A 25,053-nucleotide genomic window follows, 5' to 3' on the forward strand; every position below is an offset into this window, starting at 1 on the left:
TTAAAATTACACCTCTTCTTTGACAGAGGTTGGAATTAGCTAGACCTTGCAGTACATAAAATTATGATGCTGCAGATCACAACCATGACACTCTATTTAACTGCCATACTTCTACTTTTACACCCTTAAAGCAGACCCAAGAGAAACCCTGTTTGGAAAAGACAGATCACACAAGCTGGAAGTAACTCCAAACACATGCTGCTCCTGTAATGTGGAACGGAGAGCAGGAGTTCATGATGCACAGCACTGCATCTTGAGTGCTTAGATGAGAATACAAAAATAGCTATTTAATTAAGTAAAACTTTAAATATCTACTGTCTTAGACTGCATTTATTTCCTTTATTTCCTATTTCATTATTTCCTATTTCCTTGGCTTCAATCAAGATCAGGCTGGGGCTAAGTACAATCAGAGATTTGGTGAGTGATAGATCTATGTGTATGAAAAATAACACATTTTAAGTGTGAAGGCTGCATGTACTGTACAACTGCACTTATTTAAATTAAGTGCTCCTTTACTAACTTCAAGAACCATGGAATATCCTGAGTTGGAAAGGACACACAAGGACCCCCAAAGTCCAATTCCTGGCCCTGTGCAGGACACGAGAATCACACCGTATGCCTGAAAGTGTTTCCAAACAGCTCTTGCAAGTTGGCGTTGTGAGCTCTTCCCTGGGAGCCTGCGCCAATGTTCAACCACTCGCTGTCCCTCTGGTGGTTGGGCAATGGAACAAAAAATAACTCAACCCAGCAGAGCTGATGCTTTAGCTGGAAACGAAACAGAAAGAAACTTTTTGAACACCAGGGGCTTCTGATGCGCTTGGTCGAAAACTGTGGCAACAGGAGTAGGGCCTGGGCATTCAAGAAGGCAGCCCTCTCGACCTATTGGTATTTCAACAGCCATAACAAAAGCAGTGAAAAATTCCCACTAAATCCACTACTTCTCTTCCTGGCTACAGTTTTCCAACTACCACATGGCGGCCACCTTCACGCGCTACATGGCTGACCCAGGGGGATGCAGGCGCACCGAATACCGTGAAAGGCGGAGAGAGGAGCTGGCTGAGGCGCTGCCAGGTGCCCCGGCACAGGCAGACCCGCAGCGCCGAGCGGCAGCTCCGGTCCCCGGCAACCCCGGGCCGCCGCCCCCCGCGCCGGGCCCGCGAGCCGCCCCTCAGCACCCGCAGCCGGGGCCGCGGCCGCCCCGCCCGGGCCCGGCCCCTCACCTCGGCCGGGGCGCACGCAGCCCCGCTCCCGGCGGCGCGGCGCGGAGCGGAGCGCGGCTCACGTGTGGAAGCAGCGGCTGCGGGCGGACCTGGAAGCGGATGAGCGGCCGCGGCGGGTTCCGGCGGAAGGGGCCGGGCGCGGCGCTGGCTGGCGGAGTTTCCGCGCCTTCGCCTGGGTGGCGGGGCGGCCGGCTGCGCTCGGCGAGCTGCGCCCGCCCGTGCCCCGCTCCGCCTCGGGCCATGCTGCTGCCGTCCGACGTGGCCCGGCTGGTGCTGGGTGAGTGAGCCGGGAGGGACGGAGGGATGCACGGGTAAGGCGCGGACCACCGGCCGCGCCGGGAGGGCTCTGCCGGGCATTGTCAGCCGCCCGAGGCGCGGCGGGACGCAGCCGGCTTCGCCCTTGGTCCTCGGCAGCGCCTGTTGGTCACCCCAGGCTGGGATTGTCACTGCCGGGGTTCATACCGTGCGGTCCCTGCGCTGGCCCCGCCGCTCTCCGGCCCGGCCTCTGCCGGGGAGGGAACGCAGCTGGCTCCTGAGGGATTCGGGTGCTGAGGGACCAGGCCGCTCCCCGGCCGTGCCTTGGGCTCGGCTTCTTCACGGCTCCAAGGAAACGTGGTGGTCTCCGGTGCCCACCTGCGGACTGAGAACTGCTGAGCAGGGCTTAAACAGCTCCTGCTTACAGGAGGAGTCCGAGGGTGACCTAAAATCCCAGGGAAGGCTTCGTTAAGGGTCAGATGGTTTTTCTTTCCGGCCCTGTTTTGCTTACCTTTGAGGGTGCACTAAAAGTTCAGGCGTGATCAGAGTCTCTGGAAATAAGTGTGCCCATAAGTGTGCTCAGGACACTGGCAGCAGACAGTGACTTTTTAAAATTACTTAATGCTTTGGATTATTTAGATCCTGCCAAAGGTGAGAGCAAGTCGATGGTAAGCAAAAATGTGACCCACATATTTCAGTCCCACACATAGTAAGTACCTTTTGGCACAGGTTGCCAAGATTTCCTGGCAGCTTGCCCTGTGAGATTCAGTTTTCAGTTGTTCACAGTTTTTTTTAATTCAAAGCCATTAAAGTTGAATCTCTTCTTCAGTATTCTCCCAGCACAATTTATTTTTAAATACTACCTGAAATGTTGCTTCCTACTGTCTTGAGTAAAAAGGCTAGTAGGAGATGCAGGTTATTTATTACTGTGAAGTAACAGGATTTTTAGAAGTTCTATGGACTGTAAAAGAAGATTTGAATTCATACAAGTGAGCTCTCTCATTGCACTCTTCCAAACAAGATTGATGAAATTACAAGTTTCCAGGTAGAATGCTTTTCTTATGTGCTTACCTGAGACTTGCAGACGTAGTACACAACCTTGGCAACATTCTGTGTGCTGAGAATGATCTGCCCTGTCTTGTGTCTGTTGTGGCATGGAGCATGCATCATGTCTGGGAAACCTCTGAGCAACCTAAGGTTGTAGAGCAGGATATTCCTTGTAACCATTTCTGTTCTCTAATAGAGATTCGTCTTCTGTGAGGCGTCTCTGAATTTCAGTGGGTAAACAGACTTCCCAGTGCATCTCTTCCATCTTTCTCCCCCAAGCTCCCCCCAAAATCTTTCTGGTGCTGTGAAGGTTGATGAATATTTGTTAAAGAAACAAAGCTTAAATGATAAGCTGAGCTCACGAACTGGAAAATGCATAGGAACAAATGCATTTGTCTTTTCCAATTTGATAGAGTGAATGTGTACTATGGGTCAGACATTTCTTAAGGTAGCACAAAATATTGAATAATTTCCATATGTTCAAAACATACATTCCCTTTTGTGCCTTTAATTTAATTTTGGCAACCTTTGGGACCACATACTCTTAAGTCATTATACAGTGTGTGCACAAGCACTTTGGGCCAGCTGCACAGGCATTTTCAGCCTTTGGAATGCGTTATTACCAGGAAATTGGTGTGTGTAAAACGTGCCCGTACGCAAGCATTCAGTCATCCTTTGTGATACTGTAGTAGCAGGTTCAAGTAAGAAAAATTGCAACTTTTTGTGTTGGTGTTCAGGTAAGTTTGATTGTAAGAGCAGTCATACCAGCTCAGATCAGAGCTCCCCTGAGCCTCATACCCCATCTTCCAGCCTGGACAACAGTGAGGTATCATCTTGTTTATGGGAAATACACATTCAGCCATTTGTGGCTCGAGATTTTTCTAGAAAAATGTAATTGAAAAATTAAGTAAGATATTCCTTATCCATTCCACTAATGTTTTCTGTCAGATAGGCCTGCTCATACATTGTGATTAAATTCACAGTGGTTATTCCCAGGCTGTGTTTAACTTTCAGGTTTGCCTACTTGTTGAAGACTTGAACAAGGCTTGCATGTTGGAAACACTATTTGTTTTCTTCAGCTGTATTCAGATCTGGTGAAAGATATTTGTTTTCTTTTAAACTTAAAGGGTGCATTTTTCTTCATGAACTGAGGTAGACCATTTTGGGTGTCCATTGAAATAGATAATGTATATATCCTGCATTGTTTAACTAGGCACATGTTTTATCTTACCCTTAAAATTTTCCATGCTAAGCTCTGCTAAGAGCAAGAAAGAAGAAACCTTTTCTTTGTGGTTCTTTGTTCTAAAATCCTTCATTAGGATTGGTCCATTTCTATCTTTTAGTGTTTAAGGTGTTTGAAGATTAAAGCAGGGTAAAAAGTTTGATTAAAGTAGAATATATTTGATGAGGAATGGAATTTTGGAAAACTTTGTCAGTACATTTTCTGTGATGATAATTACTGAGTCTTAGGGTGTAGAGAGCACAATTTGCATCTAGTACATCTATCCTAAATGAAAATTACTGTAAGTGAGGAGGGGAAAAACCTTAATCTTTACTAATTTTTGTACAATGCCTGTATTTTTAATAAATCTTATCCATTGTTGCAGCAGCTGTACAGGTTTTACCTATTTTCGACCAGTACAATGTATGGAGAATTACTCTTACATAGCAATGCATTTTATTAACAAAATATTGTAGATATCTGGTGGAGTATCAAGTAGAGTGGTTCAGCCCATATGAGGGGTTTGTTTGTCACCCTTCTGAGCCAAGAACTTTTATTTTCTTGTGTGTACTAAAGATAAACCAAAATTTGTTCATATTGTCTCACTTTCAATCTTGAATACTTTGTAAATACAGTGTAATTCCAATCTATATTTTTTGCTCTTCTGGGTTTTAACTGTTAAATATCTGGTAGGAACATAGGTATTTTCAAATAACATAACTTTACTTTTCTTACATATAAATTTTTATCTGATTATTCCAACACTGTATCCAGCTTTGATACCTATTGAGCAGAAGTAATGAATGAAATGGCAACTTTTTCTATCTGATTTGTTGCAGGCTATTTGCAACAGGAAAATCTTCAAGCTACCTGCCATCAATTTATTCTGGAAAGCTCAGATTTGAAAGAATATGCAGAGCACTGTACAGAAGATGGTTTTATTCCAGCCTGCTTGCTGGTGAGTTTGTATTTGCAAAGCAGAAAGTTACATTGTCTTGCATCCATGGAAAACAATATTGGGGATTTTGCAGTGTACAATTAATTCTCAAATGTTGCTTAAACTTTTTGATATTTGATTTGTTTAGTGTTTTTCATCCTATGATATTAGCAGTTATTTGGTTTCTAGTATTTAAGCTTACTAAGAAACATGTGAAATTTGCAAATTGGTTTCAGCATATTATGCTCAGTCTGCATTACAACTTTGAGGTTGATTTATGGAAGGGTGTTCTTACAAGGGTTTTACTGATTTTAGGGCTGCTTTTGTAATTTACTGAAGATCACTTTCTTATTCTAGACAAGGCAGCCAATAATGTTCCATTTCAGATATATTGTAAATATTTAGGTAAGGCACCTCAGATTTGTCTGAGTCTGCCAAACTTTATTGACAAAAACTGTGTTCGGCCTCTTCTCTGTTCAGTATCATATCCATTGTTCTGAGTGAAAGGCAGAATTTTGGGTGTGCATAAATAGTGTGCAGCCACATCTGTAGATACATGTGTAGAGCTGCAGCATAATTAGATAGTTTGCATTTTAAACAAATATACAAAATGGAATTTTTACTATACTGTGCAAATTACAGGGTTTAGGTATTGCTGTGTATCAAATTTTTAGTGTTTATGTGCGTGTCCTGTTCATGTTTTCTGTTTAATTCTTCTAGTATGTTAGTTAATTTCATGGTCTAGGACTTTGTCCACAGTATTCAAAATTCGTGGAAGTTCTTTTTCTGAGATCCAAGGTGCACTTTCTTGATGCACCTTTTCAAAACAAACTGTTGGATTTATTTCATTTACAAGTGTTCAGTCATCTGTACTTTGGTATTAGGGAGTTGAGAACCAAGCTGTGGCCATCAAAAATTAGAAAACATAAATGTAGATAGGTTATCCAGATTAATAAAGCGTTTTTATAATCATCCTTTTCTCAGTAGAAATGTTTATTATTCACATAAAAGTGATATCATAGGATCTAAGACAGAATTCTTACTGCAGCTCAAATACTTGCAGTAAAGGGCTGTATTTGTCATGTCTTGTAGAGTTCCCACTAGTAAACAAGAGAAGAAGTTACAGACAGGATAGTGGTAACTTTAAAATTTTAATTATCTTTGTGTAACCTAAAATTACAGGACAAGTAAACATGATAAGAAGGTTAATTCTGTGTGACTGTTAAAAATTTTGCTTCAGACAGAGGTTCCTTCACATTTGCATCTTAGTGCATGTTGTTTTCCAGCATGATACGTACTCATTAGTCTGTTACTGCTCATCAGTAGCAGACTAATGAGCATCATGCTGTTTGTCATCGACTTTTCATGGGTTTATTCCATAATGAAAAAAGGTGAGTGAAGGTCAGACAGCGCTAACTACCAGTGTTATGCCTTGAGATAGAGTACTTCACATTTTGGGTACATAAGAGGATTTTAATCCATTGATTGCTCTCTCCCAAGTACAGTCCTTGGTGCTGAGTGTCAGCATGGTGTAGACTGCTAAAGAACTCGTTAAGTATGATGTGCTACAGTAGATGAAGCAGAAGATTTTAGTGAAAATTCTAAGCTCAGTTGCTTTTTTTTCCAGTCGCTGTGTGGAAAAAACTTGACAACTATTCTTAATGAATACGTAGCCATGAAAACAAAAGGTAAGCCTTCAGAATGAGGTGTTGTTTTATTTTTATTTATCTCATGTGACCTCCTTGAGGAAGAGGTGTATGGTCTTAGAGTAATCCCCCATTTAGGCTACGATTTGAAGGTTACCAAATCACACAGCCAACAGCCATGACATCTAGTGAGCAAAAGTAATTGATTCTGTTAGTTTGCATATGCCAGCATATATTTTCACTTCAGTTGTGAGCATTTTTATATCTCAAAAGCATAGAGATACAATAAAATGTGAAAAATGTATGGGTTTATGGTTGTGAAATTATACTGCTTATTGTTTATACTATCAGTAGGAGGGGGAGGTGCTTATCTTTCTTGTGACCAACAACAGAATGAGAGAAAAATGAAATTCTGTGTCATTTCATGAGAAAAGTGAAATGAAGTTCAAATTGGATCTTAGGAAAGGGTTCTTCACTGAGTGGATGGTCAGTCACTGGAACAGGCTACCCAAGGAAGTGGTCATGGCACTGAGCCCTGTCAGAGTTCAAGGAGAATCTGGACAATGCTTTTAGTCACATGGTTTAGAGTTAGGTAGTGAGGAGCAGGGAGTTGGGCTCAGTCATCCTTATGGATCCCTTGCAAGCTAAGGTATTCTATGATTCCATGAAATAATCAGGAGGAGTCCTATGGTATGAAATATTTCTTATCTTGTTTTTAAGACTAACTGAAATAGTTTCAGAACTACATAATATTTTGTATGAGTACTGTAGGCAGAGCTAAAGCATTTGCTGGTTTTTAAATTAGTTATCAAACCTCTGAATGTTTCCAAATCTTACAGTTTTTTTTATATCTGTTATATTATCATATTTTAATGGTGCTTGGTATTAAAAATTATACATGGAACATTTCTGAACATTTTTTTCCTTTCACACTAGCTTTGACAGAAATGATAACTAAAACACAGACATACTTCCTTCAAAATGCTTTGTACTTGGCATCTTGAAAAACTTAGTAAATTGAGCTAAATTTACTTATCTTTTCCATCACACTTCTAATGTTTTGTGCTTCAGAAAGACCAAATGTTTTTACCTGTTTTGAGTAATATCATAAAATAAACTATTACTTTTAAAGGCCTGTCTGTCAGGTTAAGATTTTCAAAGGCACAAAAGTGACTTGGGAATATGAATGCCATTTCCAGAAGTGGGTTGGGGGGGTTAGCATGGGTTAGGTTAGCATGTGTTTGCTGAGGAGTCAACACCATGTGCAAATTCCACCAAGAATTATAGTCATTAATTCAGTTTCATCAAGGCTTCTAAAGCAGAACTGTATCCATATCAATCTGAATTCTTTAAATTAGGAGTTAGGACTCTCTAACTAATAGAATATTAAGAAGGCAGCTAGGCATCTAAAGTTAGATGATGTCTGAAACACTGCATAATAATTATTTTGTTTGTGATTTTACTTTTCTCTCAGCATATATCGGTTTTGGGCATCAGTTTGTTTTTATGGTTCATTTCAGAAACAACAAATGAAGTTCCAGCAATGATGTCATCTCTGTGGAAAAAATTAGACTATACACTTTCTCAGATCAGGTAATGTAGTGTTGAAATCAAGAAAGTAATATTTCACTCTAAGAGTGAGTCCCTGTGTTGACCAACTTCCCTTATCATTGTATGAGAGTGGTTTAATGCTCTGTTTCCTTTGAGAGACAGTGAAAAAGATGAGTATGTTAGAGTTGATAGTTGAGCAGACATTTCAAGATTTTAAGGAGGGGCTAGCAAATAAGGAGGGCATTAGTGTGAGCACGTGATCTTCCTGTAATAAAACAATATACTATGACTCATTTAGAATCTGATATCTTCGTGGTTACTTGGTCAAAAATGAAACAGTAAGCTTCACTTGAAGGATCTGTGACAATTGTTGGAAAGAATAAAAAGAGCAATCAATGGATTTTTCTGAAGGAATTTGTGGTTAGGATCAGAGTGACATTAATCACATGATAGGTAGTGTCACACTGTGTATGTAGCTGAGTGCTTCCATTATGCTCCATTCATTTCTGTCACTTGCTTTATTTTTTAGGAGCATGCAGAATTCAGATTTCAGATTTTCTTCTAACCAGAGGAGTAAGTAACTGAGTCAATTCCATGGGATCAGTTGGTTTTATGTTAAAATGGGATCAGTAAGTTTTATGTTAAAATTACCTGTTTTGGCAAAAAATAGGGGCCTGCAGCTATCAGTAATGCATGTCTGTTGTCTTCATTGGGGTCTGTGAAATACTGTAATGATCAGGAAAGGAAAATAAGAAAAGCTGAGCTTTTTGCAAAGGGCATAAATTCTCTATTATAGCATTTTCTCTGCTGAAAAAAAACTTTTTTGGAAGTTTACATGATTAAAAGGTTTAAAAACTGCTGTTTCACTCCTGAAACTGCTGACTTAATTTGTGGTTCATAGATGAGCTAAAAACGTAGCTGGTCTGAGTATAATGCAGTTGGATTTCTGTAGAAGAGGAACATAGAAACATTGCAACCTTGTAGCATTTGTTATATATACAAACGTATATCCAACCAAAATACAAAAACATGCTTGTTGTATCTAAAGTTGTTTCTTTCATTACAAAAGCTGAAAATGAGCTATCAACAAAGAAAAATTGGTTTACTTTAAAATAAGTTTTTCTCTGTAGTATTTTTACTGTATAAGAAAAGAGTGTGAGATACAGATGGTGATTGTTCCCAGATTTGAGATTCACTGGATTGGGTGATGTTCCATTGTTTAAATTTTTTTAAACAGATTTTGTGTGAATATCAGCAATTTTTAAAAACTCCTTTATCTTATGTTTTCATCTTGTCTTTATTTCCAGTACGTACAAGAAGTGGAATTGTAGAAATGAAAAGACAGAGAATGCTTCAGCAGTCAGCTCCTGCAAACTCAGGACTGTTGTCAGTAGCCCATCAGTCAGGGCAGCAGAATTCCTCTTCTTCTGTTGTACCTCCTCAAGTAATTCACAGGCCAGCAATAAATCAAAGCATGCCACAGACAAGACTGAGTACACTGTTTGTGAACCAGTCACAAGCTCAAGAAAACAAGATCAACAGTAAGTTGCAAAAATTTTTAAACCTTATTTTCCTGTGAAAAATCTGTGGCTATCAATGGAAGTTTTCTAAAATCAGGGCTAATCATCTTCCACCAACAAGTTCCAGAAAATTCATGCTTTGTTCCCCAGCTCTCCAGACTGGTTCAGGTGATTAAAAGAAAGTAAGTGCCCAAAAGAGAGATGGCTCCTTCATACTTGCTTGCCAATGTGAGTTCAGAAATCAGAAGTGCATTAATTTGTGGTTATTCTGTTCTGTGCTCTCATCCTCACCCAAATAACTTGTTTCATCAGATAGGGATGATCCACATTAAGTGGATGTCTATTTCAGGATATTTTTAAAAGGACTGGTCCTCATTTCCATGATAATACCAAATTCTTTTGTGTGACTTTCCAGGAATTGATTAGAACATAGTAAGCAACATATAGATCTTGTAGTGCTTTAACAGTGTCACTGGAAAAGGTGTTGGCATCATGACTTCTATTTTTGTTTGTTTTTTCCCTCTATAAAGCAGGAGGTCTCATACACATTCAGGTTCCAGCATCACAAGAACGAAAGCTTCATTCAAACTTGCTTTCTCCAGGAAGACGAAAAAGGTAAACAGGGATGTCTGTTTGGTTTTGGGTGGGTTTTTTTTTTGTTTAATTGTTTAGAAATTAGACAGTGTTCTAACCTTTAGTGTAAGTTTTCTTCAGTGATGGAGTGTTTCAAATGTATGATCTGCTGAGGGGGGGGGGGCCAGTGTTTGTTGTTTCACAGAGGAAAGGGAAGTCAAAGAGCTTAACAGTAGGCTGATGGGAGGCTTCTTTGTGTACACTCTGTCTTTACTCCACTACTAGACTTAGGCAAATAATCTTGGAGCTGAGACTTGGTGTTTCTTCCAAAATGTCCTTTTCAATTATGAAAATTCTTAATATTGATAAAAATGTGCATTTAACTTCATAAAACTATTGAGTTGAGTAAATTTTGTCAGAAAAGTATTAATATTTGCACTAGAAGTTGTGTGAAAAACTTCTTTTGTACTAGTTTTGCGTTTTTTATTCTCTGATTCAGATGTCCATTTCTCCCCAAGTCTTTCCTAATCTATCTTGATTTTTTTTAAATGTAATTTTAGTGCCCCTGCCAATAGATGTTTTCAGAAGAGCCTACACTGTCTCCTATAAAAACATTACTTTTCCTATTTATCAACTAAATTCTTACAGAACTTAAGATTTGTTTTCTTCTTTGAAAATAAGTGCTCCTTGAGAAGTCTTTGTTTTCAGTGGTAATGCTCAAATCTGATTGTGAGTTGCAGTTGCAGTTAATTAGGATCCATTAACTGGTACCACCAGTTAGAGTAACATGTAGTGGAGAGGCAGTAAATGCTGAATAGTGGGCATGGAATTCAGTTTGCCATTGAGCTGTTTACCTACAATCTCTAAATTTATAACTTCTGTAAAGACAGACACAATAGATGCATAAGAGATAGTAAAACAGGTACCAGCTTTTACTGCATTTTCAATATGTATTTAATTTTCTAGTGATTAAGATATTTTCTTTGCTAAAAGGAAAGAGAAGCACTTGATTTACTCACTATTAGGTCTACTGTTTGCAATTTTCTCATAAACTGTGTCATAAATTTCCTGGAATGTTTCAGTGAATCTCAGAAGAGGAAAAATATTGCAACATCTGGACCTCTTTCAGCAGCTAGAAGTTCTCAAGAATCTGAAGAAGCAGTAGTAGAAAAAGAAAGTGAGCCCCTAGAAGAATTAATTGATGGTAACTTCCCAGTGAGTATATGCCTACAGAAGGTATTTACACTTAAGAAACAAAGTCAAACTCAAGAGAACTAATCTTTAACATGTTGTTCTTCCTGTTTTTTTACAGAAATTACCTTTAAAAGATAAATGTATTGGTTTGTATTTGAACTAGCTCTTATGTGTACTAAATTCCTAAAGTTGACATGGCTATGTAGAGTTTTGTTTTTCTTGGTTTATTTGCTTTGCTAAGATACCTGTTGGCTGTATAGAATACAGAATACAGTAGTTCTTCAGAGAATGGAAACCAGAAGGCACATTAAGCCTTGCTGTCCTTCAGGAGAGTAGACGCACAGGAATGTTTTGGGTTGATTTTCATAGCAATGGAATGCAGTCACAGGTGACTCTCTGTTATAAAAGTCTTCTCTCTTTGAATTGATTTTTAAATTATTTTTTACTGGTTAGTCAGAAATTCATGCTCCTTTTCTTGTGATGTTAAAAATAAAAACCTGACCACTTCAAAACTTTTTTCCAGCAACTGGTTATTGAAAATGCCAGAGAAAAGATCCTGAGCAGCAAATCTCTTCAGGAGAAGCTCGCTGAAAACATTAACAAAATCCTGGGGAGGTAATAATAGGAACCTCTGAACTTAATATGTATTCTTATTTAAATTATTTTTGACTTTTGAACTAATGATGTACGTGTTGCAGTGATGGCAGTGTTGCTCAGGCCCCTAAACAGACAGACAGTGGTCCCACAGAACAGGAGACTTCAATTGATGAAATCCTTGGACTTCAGGTAGGTGTAGATTGCCCTGATCACATTGTTTTTAGGCCCAGGCATGTAAGAATGATAGATCTATGGTGAACCTCTGACATCTGAGGATATTCTCTCCTCTTCCTATCCTTTCTTTTCTTGTTTCTGTTTCCCAGCACAGCTGAGCCTCCCTGAAGCTCCGCTCTGTGCAGGGGCAGCTCCGCAGCTCCCCTTGCAGAGGTGTGAACTCTGACCTTGTGTGGTGCAGGGCAGGTTCAGGGAGCTGAGCTGGCAGGACCCTGGTGTTCTGCAGGAGCTTGTTTTGTGCCAGTTTAGCATTCTGAATTCATTCCCAGTGCCTGTCCAAGGCAGCATAAGCATGCAGCAGGGTCGAAGCCAAGAGAGTGGGATTGATTCTGTCAGTAATTAGCTGGTAAGTCTACACTCAGACTGGATTTAAGAGCTGCCTGCCTCTCACTCAATCTTTCATATCAGTAATTGGCTACCAGCTTCTGACTGGGGATCTAATCAATAGCCTTAGAGAAAAAAAAGAATTTAAAATAAATCCCTCGCTGTCTCCAAATACATTTTATCTGATCTGATTTTGTGATTTGCTCCAAGATAAGCATGGATCATTTAGTATAGCAAGAGAAATTATTTTTTGAGCCTAAACAATGATACTTTTTCTTCAAATTTTGTATTTTCTTGCTTTTGGAGGAAATGTGTGTTCTGCTTCTACAAACTAAACATAATTATAGTGTTCTCCCTTCATTTTTCTGTAAGTCTCAAGCTGGCAATCATAGAATTAAAAAGGACTTCTAATGAGGGAAATTTCACAGCCTTCATGAGAAAGACAGGAGAGTAGAGGCAGTTCCCTGTTTATGAAGTAGAGGTGTCTGGTTTATAAATGCTATTCTTCTGTTGCTTGGTGATTTTAGGTCAGTTGTCAAAATACAGAGCTACAAAGCTGTATTCCACTCTTCTGAGCAGAAATAAAGCAGCTTCTTGGTTTGGTTGGAGTTGCTGAGACAAAAGCAAGGGTATAACGTGAAATACCCACCCTTAAAGGTGGAGATATATATCAAAAAAGGTGGAGATATATATCAAAGGTTGGAGAGTGCTTAGAGGGTCTCCAGAAAGGCAGGAGAACTTTGTATTTAATCGCTTGAGTATGTACCAGATACTCATTTTATTCCTGGGCTGCCACAGAACAAGAATCAGGAACCTTAGAGCACTGTCCCATGTAGCTGTGCTTTCCAAAATGCCTTCCACAAAGAAGTAGTTGGAGGCTGTAATATAGAACGTGTAATTGGCATATGAAATAAAACTTCCATTTACTTAGTGTTGGCTTCCAGATATATAATATATTCAAACCTAAGAAATTAGGATTAATTTGGGGATTTTTTTTAACCAGTGGTTTGCTTGTAGAGGTTCACAGCATTCATATCACATGCATAAGCTTCCAGTGTAGCCTGAGATTTAGTCCTTCTTTTTGGTTAGTGGTGGCCATTATGTGGAGAATACTCCAGTACACACATGGTGGGGGTGATGTCTGGCAGACACATTTGGGTTTTGGAGAACCTTATTTCTTCAATCACTAAAATTTTTTAAATCTGTGGCAGAAATGTTCCCAGCATTATTCTTTTTGTTTCTGTGCTGAGCAGAAGTAATAGAACTAAAAACAACCTGAAAAGAAAACGCTTCTTGTCTATTTTTAAGTTGTGGAAGTAACTAACAGTTCTGTATCTCGTGTCTTTTCTCAGGGTGAAATTCATATGTCAGAAGAGGCTATCCAGGACATTCTGGAGCAGACAGAATCAGATCCAGATTTCCAGGCTCTGTTTGACTGCTTTGATTATGGTAGGCTACATTGTACTCACTTGTACTGTTACTGTAAAGCATCCTGAATGATGAGCTTTCCCAAGCATTGCTTGACAAAGCAAAGGAATTCAGCAGACCTCTTGCAAGAGAAATGACATTGGTATGCCTTAATAGAGAATTAGATTCTTAGATACATTTATACACAGCTATAAAGTTGTGTCTAAGTACAGCATTTTGCTGTGGCTGATATTCTGGGTTTGTGCTGGCTCAGTGATTATTTTATTGCTGTTTTTTTAAACACTCTTGCTCTGAAGGATGATAGTTTGTACTTGTTTGCTGTTGTAAAATTTTCAAGGGTATCCTCACATGAATCATAAGGAGATCTTTACACTGTGGTTCATTTAAAAGGTAGTGATGGCATGCATGTAGAAAATTACATATTTAACCATTTTTCATGCTTTATTTTGAAAATAGGAAAGAGCAAGGTAAACAAGAACTTACCTGGTGGTATTTCTGGTCGGAATGGAGTAGAGAATGAAATCCTGGTGGCTGAGGATAGCCTGGAAACATTTGGAAGTTCTTTAGGAACAGAAGAAACTAACAGATGTATGGTTTTGGTTTTTGGTTTTTTTCCCTCTAAGATTTCTCTGTTAACTTTTCATTATGAAAATATTTTCAGACAATTTGTACATTTCAGAATTTTATTTTTTCACTAGTAATATCCATGTGGACTTTTACATTGTGTGAACATACAGATACACCTGGCATGTTACAAAGTTTCAATCTATTAAATTTAACAGTAATCCCATCAGTGTACTTTAAAATTGTACTTGATAAAGCTCCTTAGTGCAAGCAGGCTGTCAATAAATGGATACTTTGCAGTGTCCATTGGGAAACACATAAAGAGAATATTTTACATCTAACCATATTAATCTTCTATCTCTATTCTGTAATGTATCTGCTAATTCATACACAAAAAGAGTCTTACTCTGGACAAAGGGGATGTTACTTTGTCTCCACCATTCTTGACAATAGTTCATGAGTAGCAGGTATTTAGTGAAAGTATATGATCAATAGAGCCAAGAGGTTTTTATCATGAGATGGTTTTTGTGCTTCTGGAAACCTGATGTAGTGACCTGAGGTATTTACATGTTATGTGTGTACTTACTACTAATGTACAAACTGATTTTCCAGATTATCTAGTTTATGTATGTTTTTATATATATTCGACTCAGCTTGAATGTAAGGATGAGTAACATTATTCCCACTTAGTTTCATGGGAAATAGTTTTCCATTGAACTGATAGTTATTTCTAAAATGCTCTAAAAGGATCATCTGCTCTAATAATTATGGAACTGCTTTATTCTGTCTTTTACAGGTGATAATTCTAGAGAACCACTATCTTGTAAAGGCTTTCAGTTGGGAGAAGCATCATGTGCCTTGAAGACCAGCATTAATGATGATGATATGGCTAAGAAAAATCCAGCCAGTGAACAGCTGCATGGAAACTGTAGACCAAGGAAGCAGACTGAAGAACTTACAGCCATTACCCCTGAACATATTAGAGAGCATGAAATTGCTTTTGACTCGGTGTCTGATTTGACTGAACCTAACAAGAGATCAAGTTCTGACAGCAAATGTAATGAACAGTGTGCAGACACTTACATTACAAAAGAGCCATCTACATTAGTATCTGAAAGTGAGAGTGCTATGGAAATTGAAAAAAGCCCACCAAGTGATAGTTCTCAAAGTAGTCCTAATTTAGAATATGTTCATTCTGGTACTCCACAGATTCCTTTGATTTCAGTGGCAGAGGATACTATAGCTGGTGAAAACAAAACTGATTCAGGAAGTAAATGTCTATTATCACCAGATACATCACTGTCTGAAAAAAGACTTCCTGGAAGCCCTTCTGATGGGGGCCCTGGCCACAGTGCACTGCTGAGAAAAAACAACTCCTCCATTTCTAGCCCATTGGCAGATGTAGGAAAAGAACAGACTGTAACCAGTGATCCAGCTGCCTTGCCTGGTGTTTCAGAGGAGAACTCCAGCCACCCCTCTAACCATCAGGACCAGAGCACACAGGCAGACTGTGCTGCGGGATCTGTGGTGGACATCACAGGTCTTGACAAAACAGAGTTGCAGCTTGAAGTTGTTGATACATCTAACAAAACTTACTCAAATGATCAGCATACACTTGATAAGCCTTGTAAGAAAGATTTTAACCTCCCTTCAGAACTGCCAAACACAGAGGGAGCACAAGGGGAGATGCAAGAACCTTCATCTTCTACAAAAGTAGACGCTGATAATTTATATTTCTCGTCTGGTAATAATGCATGTACAGACATTTCTGTAGTATCCACTGAAAACAATCTTACTACCTCTGAAATATGCCACTCTCCTCTCCCTGAAACTGCATCTTCAGCAGAGGAGTCAGGTACTGAGGCCAAAAGTGTAAGCAATGTATCTTCTAGTAGTCAACCAATGGATGTTGATCCTTCTAATATAATGTCCCTCAAGATTATCATCAGTGATGATCCCTTTATTGCATCAGACACGGAGTTAAACAATGCTGTTTCCAGCATCACAGGAGAAAATTTGCCTACTATAATATTGTCATCTCCAGCCAAATCCCCAGCCAAAACCCCAGGCCTGCCCAAATGTCTGACTTCAGAAGACACAGAAAAAAACGTGGATTCAGCTCTGGCAGAGCAGAATCTTCTCGTGCTTAGACCCAAGGATCCTGTGGTCACCTCGGTTAACACTCAGAATGAAGACTGCGCTGGTTTTTCAGTTGCAAGTTCAACTCATCTTTCCAATGAAGGGGGATTTATACAGTTGATGCCAGCCACGAGCACAGCTTTTGGGAATTCAAGCAACCTTTACATAGCCACGTGTATGACTGATCCAGCAGCCTTGGGAGCAGCTGTAACACCATCAAATGTAGTTGTATTGCCTGGCAGTTCTATGCCACTGGCCTCCCAAGCTCCAGCTGTACAGCAGTTGCGGACTCCTCCCAGATCCAGCAATACATTTCCAGCAAACCAGACTGTCTCCCCAAACTTCCCACAGGGTAATCTCATTAGTAGGAAAGTACTGAAAATGTGGTGTTTGTTATTTTTGTTTTTCCACTAAGTAAACATTGAAAGTAAAACAATTTTTAAATTGCTCTGTCTTCCACTTGCAACTATCCAGGAGTTACTTTTTTTTTAGTATATTAGTTGCTAGTAGAAATGAAATAAAACTATGAGAAGTCATTGATCAGGCTGCTTTGAATAAAAAAAAAAGCCTCATATTTCAGAAGCTGAACTGATATAATTTTAGCAGCATTAGATGTAGTAAACATATTTGGGTTTACATTGGAAAGGATTCCATTACTTTGGCTAAATAAAACAGGTTTTTATTTTAATAAGATTCCTGTTATAAGTGCAATGCTCTATGTTATAGGTATCCATATTTTTTATGTAGATAACTGGGTAGATGTATCTAGTCCTTCTCAAGTCACTTTCTTGGTTTTGTTTCATATTTCAAAACCTAGTCTGCATTAGAAGTATATTTGAGCAAATATGAAAGTGTAAGATTATTTCTTTCCATGATTTAAAGTCTATACAAGCATTTTTATTACTACAGCAATAAAAATCTTGAGTGCTTTTTGAAATTAAAAAAACAGCTATAAACCAGCTGTAATCACATTTAGATTTCTTTCAAAAACTATGAACTTTTTTGCAGTTACCTTTGAATTTCTGTGTGTAGTCATTTAATTGAGGACAGAGACCAGTACATGCAAGGTCTTAGGGTGACAGCCTTTTCTGCCATTTGATTTCTTTTTGCAACTCTTAGCTTCAATGCTTTTGTCATAGAGAGAGGAACAGTTTCCTTTCACTTTTGAAAATATTCTTCCACTTTTCAGTTAATGTGCCAGGATAGTTTCCATATTTTATAATTCCCATATATCTGGCAGCTAAATATGATATTTAATGTTACTTTTGCTGTTTTTTATAAATCACTTTAATTTAAAGTTTAAATGTTAAGATAGGTTTATCATACTTTATTTTGAGCTACCTCTTACAAAGGAAAACAGACTTTAACTAAAGAATTCCTTGTAAACTAAAACTAAAACTGGTGCTTACCCTGTTTTCTAGTAGTGAACTATAGCAAAGGACAGTGACGTTTTTCTGAAAATCCAGAGCTTTTCTTGCCACAGGTTTTGACCACGTATAATTTTAAGAAGCTTTTCTTTTCACTGAAGTATTTTTAGTTTCTGTACAATCTTAACACTTTGGTATTTTTTAGGTTCTGCCATTATAATTGCATCTCCAGTGCAGCCAGTTTTGCAAGGAATGGTGGGAATGATACCTCTCTCTGTAGTAGGACAGAATGGAAATACGTTCTCAGCACCTGCCTGCCAGGTAGCACATCACAAATAAAGATTTTCAAGATTAAAGCTGCAGTGATAAGAAGTGCTTTGGTAAATTGTAATAGAATATTTTGATTCTTTCAAGGTTCTTCACATGCCTGTGGCTAATCCAGTGTGCAATGGAAGTGTCCCAAAGCTTCCCATCCCTCCCAAATCACAGAAGATTCCTGGAGCAAGAAACAGGAATACTACAGGTGCCTGCCTTGCGTTCTTGAGAGGGGCAGAAGAAAAGCAGAGTGTTCTAAGGACAAGTCAGTTCTAAGTAAAAAAAGTTATTTATAAATATCTCTGCTATTCCTGGCAGCTGCTGGGCTGTCCTGAGAGAGGTCTGTACCTGCAGTTAGTGACTCTTGTTTGGTCAGTTTGCAGAGAACTTCAGCATATGACATAATTCCAGTTTTTGCATCAAGCTTATTTCCAAAATGTAATGTTTCAATGCTCTCAGGCAGTTTTAAAAGTTTACTTTTCTTTATGTTTCTGGTTATTTTTCATCTTGTTGGTTTTAAGTAGTTTACTGCTGCCACTGGAACCGAGCCACATAGTAATGAAGATATTAGAAGAGTCAGCAGTTCTAAAAATGTATTAAGGAAAAATATTTATTAGAAGTGTTGGATGTTTCTATAAAAAATGCACTCTACTATCTGTTTTCCTTTTGCCCTTTCAGGCATATGCTTCTGTATATTCTTTTCATTGAGACCTTGCTTCTTTAAATGGTTAATTGTAACAAGACTGGAGTTATGTTCCTATCTCAGTGTTGGAAAGGGGTAAAGAAAAATAATTGAAAATAGAAACATTGAGTTACAAGGACAACTTGTGCTTTAGCCTGTCTGCCTTTTTAAAAAATAGTTGGCTTGCACATACAAATGAAGATAGAATGAAATTTCAAATTAAGATAAAATCTAGGATTGTATAGTTGCTTGCATTCTGGTTTGCTGATGGATAGCTGAGAGTTCCCTGAGTTAATTTCCTGCTATCTGGAAATCCCCACTGTGCATTTTAAAGTTCAGGATAGTTTGTTTTGTCTTGCCAGGGCTGTGCATTATCTAAGTGTAGGCAGCAAGCTTCTTCTTTGTTCTTAGTTGGGGACCTTTGCTAGTCTACTAGTCATTAAAGTTTAAAGTTACAAAATACTGTGGAGTTTGTTGTTGGGTTTTTCTTTGTTAGTTCTCTGTCAGGTGAAATGTCATTATACTAAAACTGAAATTATCTATCTATCATTCATTAATACTTCATCTCTTGTTCCAGGAAAACTGGTACCAAATGTAGCTGAGCCTTTGAACCATGCAAATCCTCGAACACAGAGGTCAGTAGTGCTAAGTATTGAAACTTGCTTTCTTTTTCCTGTTGTGAATTTCTTCATCCAGTATTGGTGAAGAGAGGAACTTTTTTTAGTAGTGGCATAAGCAGTACCCCCTTTCCTGCTGCCTGTCTGCTAGGAGTATTGATACAGATGTGTGCTGGGACTGGTGCAGCCTGTGCTGGAATTGTCTTGTCACTGTTCCTGTGCTTTGTACAGCTTTGTCTTCATTGTCTCCTGTCTCAAATGTCAAATAAAAATTGTTTGAGCAGAGTCTAAGCTAGGAGAATTGCCTGTTACATTTACTGGGAGATTTAAATGACTAAAACCTTTGTTTTTTTCTTTTCACAAGTGGTACTCATGGTTTTGTAGTGTAGTCTCATTCTCTTTGACTTCCAGTAGAGATCCAGTAGAGTGTATAAGATTGGGTTCTGCATCTGTATTTCAGCTGTGTAGATTAGAACTCTGCTTGCTCATTTAAAAATGAGAACTGAATGCAAGGTGAGGACAACAGCATGCTAACTTTATGTCGATGAGCATAACTTAATTCCTTGGGGTAGGCACTAGTTTTCTGTTGGGCAAATGAGAGAAGGAAGCAAGGCTGCAGTAGTAACTCTCCTCACCATTAATGGACTTGAAAGAAAAGGATGTTGGAATGAGCAGAAGAGTGTAGGAGCAGCTCAGAAGTTCAATTTAAATATAAGAGGTGAAATGATCTTTTATTGGAAAACTAGCTCATACTTTAAAAAAACTACCTATTTAGAGCTCACTTAAAATGGTGGAAAAGTGGAGATAAAACAGGACCATTAAAGTCAACTTATTAAAAAATTCCAACCATACATCAAGTTATACCATATACATGCATGCAAAGAGTACTGATTTTTTAAAAAAACACAGAAGCAAGATCTTGGATAATACCACTTCAATAATTCAGCTTTCTGTTATCTTTAATTGATCTTTAAGTGTATGTTTTGCATAGCAAAGAGAGCAAAATCTTCCCTGCAAAGAGGTGTAATTTCTTATTTCCACTTTCTGTCCTCTGTCTCATCTCAAATTTCATGGAAATAAAACAAGCTGCTACTACTCAGACCTTTTCTGCCATTTCAAAGGTACCAAGTTAGCATCCCAAAAATTTGACTTTTCCTCTTAGAAATCATAGAGATTTATGTGCAGGGAGAGAGCCTTACAGGCATAGATGAGTGATGCCAGAGCTTCTCTTGGAAATGCAGCATAAGCCAGGCAGAGGGCACAGACAGAACAGTGGCATGAGCTGACAGAGCAGAAACATTTTTCTTTCCACAGTGCAGTGGTGGCTTTTTCACATGATGGGGCTGATTGTCAGGTGGAGACCACACCCCAGGCAGTTTGGATGTTTTTGTCCAGATGCCCACCAGAAGCTTTTTGTCCTGCTCAGTGTCCCACCATGTACAGCAAGTGCATAGGGAAGAGTACAAGGCACACATTGTGATTACATTGTCCAATATATTCTGGCAGCCTCTTAGGAATTTCAGCTCCAAGGATCCCAGAGCCATAAGTAGTATTCTGGGAGGGACTGTCCTGTCATGAATGCACTCAGTTTCTTTTTGAAGTCAAGTAAACTACCAATATCCCAAGGTAAAAGAGTTCCCAGGTTTAGTTACATGCAGTGTTCAGACCTCCTTGTTGTATTTTGAACCTAACACCAGTGTTATTTCATGCCCTTAGTTTTTCTACTGGAAGAAAAGCAGCAGATAGTGTCATTTTTGTGAGCTTTCTTCAGAGCTCTGTTTCATTTCCCCTCAGTGATCTCTCTTCCCAGGCTGAAAAGCCCCAGCCTACCTAATTGTTCAGTGTGCATACTCTGTTTGGTACCTTTTTGCCAAGAAGGCCTTCTCTGAGCTTTCTGCTGTCGTCATTCCTTAGTCTTGGTCTTTATGTGTTGATAAAATACTTGTATTCAGGCTGGAGAGAGCTTTTTAGAGGGATGGGTGGGGACTTCCAGCCAGCTGAAATTAACTTGCCTGGTAAGAATAAACACATCAGTGAAATGTTTTCATCTCGTTTTCAGGGCTGGAAATTACGACAAGCTTACCAGTGCAGAGGCAGGAAGGAAAGTGGAAGAGAACTTACCTGTTGCACCAGCAGAGAGCACAAGCTCAAATTCAAGACAGAGTGAGAGTCACAGGAGAGTGCTTTGCTTTGATAACGTCCTACCCACTCCAGGAGGAAGCACCCAAATTCAGCCTCCTAAGAGCTCATCCCAGAAAGAAAGAAACGAAAGCCCTTTATTTGCTGTTGACTCTGCATGCTCCTCTGCTAAGGCACAGGTACCAAAGAGAGACAAAGACAAAACATTGCCCAGAATTCTGTGTAGGCCAGAAGTTGGTAGCAACAGAGGCACATCTGCAAAGGAGGCACAGCCCGAGCGGAAGGTGGCAGCTGCAGGGCTTTCATTAGATCCCTTCCACAAGACGACAGCAAACAAAGAAAATGAGCTACGAAGGGACACTGATGAAAAGCAGAAGAACCAGGACACTGCCAAACTCTCAAATGGCCAACAGAGCGTTGCCTTATGGAATGAGAAGACAGTTGCTTCAGTCCAAGAGCTGAACAAAAAGCAGGGGTCGCTGTCAGCTGGGGCTGGCAGCTGCAAGTCATCCGTGTCTGTTTCTTTGTCCTCGAAGGAGCCCAAGCGAGAAGCAGCGAAAGCTTCCGGCCAAGGCCTGGGCCTGTCCAGCCCCTTTGGCAAGCAGTGCGTGGAGATGCTGCAGGACATCCAGTGGCAGAGCCCCGCTGCAAAGACCGCTGAGAACGGAGAGCTGCCGGTGCCCCGCACGCCGTCCGGAGTGGGGGACAGGCACACGGAGGACACCACGGACAGCGTCCGCACGCCCACCTGCCGGCGCTTCCCGGAGGAGAGCGGCACGCCGCGCATCATGGTGCCCCCCGCCACGCCCGACCTGCCCGCCTGCAGCCCCGCCAGCGAGACGGGCAGCGAGAACAGCGTCAGCATGGCCGCGCACACCCTCATGATCCTGTCGCGCGCCGCCATCGCCAGGACTAGCGCTGCCACCCCCCTCAAGGACAACACCCAGCAGTTCAGGGCTCTCAGGAGCACCGTCAAGAAAAGGAAACCCGAGGACTTAAATGAGGGGGAGAGAAATTCCCGTTCTGCAAATAGGAAAGAGCTTCAGAGCTCTCCAACACCATGCAAAAAGAAGAAAATCAAGGCAAGTACAAACATCTACTTCTTCTAATTAAATTCTAAATATATATAAGGTATCTTCATGTGTACTGTTTGTAATGGAAGGGTTCAGAGATGCTAGTGCAAATCCCTGGCATCCTATTTAGATTTTTTCAGTTTTTCTAACTTTGCCTCTTGAGCATACTCTGAACTAAGCTTTAAGATTGGTGTAGTTTTCAGATACATACAAGTAACTCCTACCAACTCTCTAAATAGGCACCAATGACAATTACATTATTTCTCCTAAAACATGAACGAGTTTCTAAATTCCAAGTTTTTAGGTGGAATGTAGGAACTAAGCCAAAGTCAAAGTAGGCCTTAATAGAATTCAGGCTGCTCTTGCATCCTTGTTTAGTACCATTAGTGATACTCTCGGTCTCTCTAGTGTGCAGCACTGTGCCTTTGACTTGAGGATTTAAAGGCAAATAGCCAAGGTGTGAGACACAAAAAGACACATGTTATTTACATGTCTTTGCATGTAAATAACAAAAAGGAGTATAACTTTGTAATTCCCATACTTAGCTTTAGCATGTTACTGAAACACTGAGACTGGAAAATGCTCCATTCCACAGAGGGGGGCACATGTGAATGGCACATGGCAGTGTCTGAGTTCTGGGGCACATTTGTGCAGGAACAGATAAAGGATGGATGGATGGATGGATGGATGGATGGATGGATGGATGGATGGATGGATGGATGGATGGATGGATGGATGAGAAAAGAATGCTTGCAGACTCTTCAGTTCCCCTAGATTCATTGTATTTAACACAGTTGTTACTTTCCTCTCCTACAGAAAAAGAAGCTCCCAAATTCTTTTCCAGCAGGAATGGATGTGGACAAGTTCTTGTTGTCTTTGCATTACGATGAATGAATAAAAAGAAGTTGAAGTGAGCCATCTGAAGCTCAGTGGAGCAGTGCTGAGGTTTTGCATGGGAAGAGAAGTTAACTAACTCTAAAGAGCAAGTTGCACTTTCAGTGCACTGAAGTTTCACTTTATAGCAAAGTCGTGCTGATTCTGAAGCAGGTTGCAAAGTGTAAATATCATTGAGTTGGTATATGTTTATTTTTGAAAAAGCACTTGCATAATTATAGAGCCATTTAACTTGCAAAACTGTAAATTTGTGTAAATGAAATGTAAGAAAGATTGTACATTTCCTGTTAGACCACGTTGTCTGTGTTCTGCTGCTTTCTCTACTTACCCCTCTGAAGCACTCAGCCAGTCTGTGAAAAGGTGGTGTTTGTCTCTCACCACTCTAAGATGGGGCAGCTACCTTGGCCACTTCTCATTGTTTTGTTGATTCTGAAAGGGACTTAAATATTCAGCTCCAACTGGCTTGTGCTCACACTCTGTCGTTTCATCACTGTCAAGCCCATGTTGTAAGGCTTTGAACAAAATAACAATAGCTGAACATAAGGCCAGTAAAACCTCAAAATGCATTTCTCATCTGGTGGAGCTTTTCCCAGCCGTCATTCAGAAAAGAACTTTAATTTGGACAGGCCTTCTCTGTTTACAGTATTTGCTGCTGAATGTCATTCAAATGCAAAAGCTGTTTTTAAGCAACATATTTTTTGTGTGGGGTCATGCCTCAGTATGAATACTTCAACTGAAGCTACAGCTAAACAAGAATTACAGTGTGTTCTAATGCAAAAGTCAATTCCCTCACCTTTCATTTGTACTGCTGAGAAATTATATTATCTAACTCTTAAATTTTTAGCCAGGCATGGAAGGATTTGCATCTGATTTCTCTGTTTAACATAGAGGTTGTCATAGCTATTACACAAACTCTCCAAAAGGGGTGCAGGAGGAGCTCAGCCTACATTTTGCTGAATGAGCACACCTTGCTCCAAAACTACAGAATTTTCTTTACTGGTATTTCTTCTTGTTCTCAAATTGTTGACATCTTTAAAAAAAAAAATTTGCACGTTTTCTTGTCAGAGATCTGTACAGCAACAGGGCAATGTTTCAGATACAATACAAGGATTCCTAAGGAACCAAGATTATGCAGTAGATGTTTATATTAAACCCATCCAGTAACTAAATACTGCATAGCATTTACAGCTTGAATAAATATTTTTGTTTTAATAAAAAGTTGTGTGTTTTGCTTAATGTTTTTCAGTCCACTAAGCAGGTTTGCAGATACTGAATAGAAAAGTCCTGGTGGTCAGTTGTTTTTGAAGATGAAGAGTCCAATATTAAACACTAAGTTCTAATTGCAATTGTCAGAGAGACTAGGGCAGGCAAGCACCAAAATTGTCTTAAGCATAAAATGCTTAATAGTGATGGTGACACTTAAAATTAATTTGCTGTTTGAGACCGAAGGTAACTCTTGCCTGGGCCATCCACTACCCACCATAATGTTTCAGCTCAGGCACTCTGGTTCTAATG

The 25,053-nt window shown here is 39.6% G+C and overlaps 2 protein-coding genes across 4 annotated transcripts in view; one reads left to right on the forward strand and one right to left on the reverse strand.

The window, feature by feature from the left end:
- ATM (ATM serine/threonine kinase) overlaps nucleotides 1-1,335 on the reverse strand; it is a 57,230-nt gene extending 55,895 nt beyond the window's left edge. For both annotated transcript variants that reach the window (XM_071434137.1, XM_071434136.1), the window contains exon 1: nucleotides 1,221-1,335. The gene's annotated coding sequence lies outside the window, so the exon portion shown is untranslated. The remainder of the gene's footprint in view (nucleotides 1-1,220) is intronic.
- A 4-nt stretch (nucleotides 1,336-1,339) lies between these two features.
- NPAT (nuclear protein, coactivator of histone transcription) lies at nucleotides 1,340-24,756 on the forward strand. 2 transcript variants are annotated; one of them, XM_071434138.1, is made up of 18 exons: nucleotides 1,340-1,497; nucleotides 4,584-4,702; nucleotides 6,309-6,369; nucleotides 7,848-7,920; nucleotides 8,408-8,451; nucleotides 9,186-9,419; nucleotides 9,929-10,013; nucleotides 11,054-11,186; nucleotides 11,689-11,780; nucleotides 11,864-11,951; nucleotides 13,673-13,769; nucleotides 14,205-14,336; nucleotides 15,109-16,803; nucleotides 18,024-18,139; nucleotides 18,233-18,341; nucleotides 19,393-19,450; nucleotides 21,492-22,653; nucleotides 23,461-24,756. In XM_071434138.1, the coding sequence occupies exons 1-18, from the start codon at nucleotides 1,461-1,463 to the stop codon at nucleotides 23,536-23,538; spliced, it is 4,413 nt and encodes a 1,470-aa protein (XP_071290239.1). In that variant the 5' UTR covers nucleotides 1,340-1,460; the 3' UTR covers nucleotides 23,539-24,756. The 2 variants fall into 2 exon arrangements, with proteins under 2 accessions (XP_071290239.1, XP_071290241.1); XM_071434140.1 differs by having other exon boundaries at nucleotides 9,932-10,013.
- Nucleotides 24,757-25,053: the final 297 nt, after the last annotated feature.

This window comes from Agelaius tricolor, unplaced genomic scaffold (assembly GCF_023055355.1).
Source record: "Agelaius tricolor isolate 1412-34295 unplaced genomic scaffold, bAgeTri1.0.p SCAF_9, whole genome shotgun sequence".
Taxonomy (NCBI): Eukaryota; Metazoa; Chordata; class Aves; order Passeriformes; family Icteridae; genus Agelaius; species Agelaius tricolor.

Bases quoted from the DNA above. Each gene is read 5' to 3' on its own strand.
- NPAT (XM_071434138.1), top strand. From the start codon at position 1,461: ATGCTGCTGCCGTCCGACGTGGCCCGGCTGGTGCTGG. The intron at 18,140-18,232 runs GTAGCACATCAC...GATTCTTTCAAG, and splicing joins TCTCAGCACCTGCCTGCCAG to GTTCTTCACATGCCTGTGGC. The intron at 18,342-19,392 runs GTGCCTGCCTTG...CTCTTGTTCCAG, and splicing joins AAGAAACAGGAATACTACAG to GAAAACTGGTACCAAATGTA.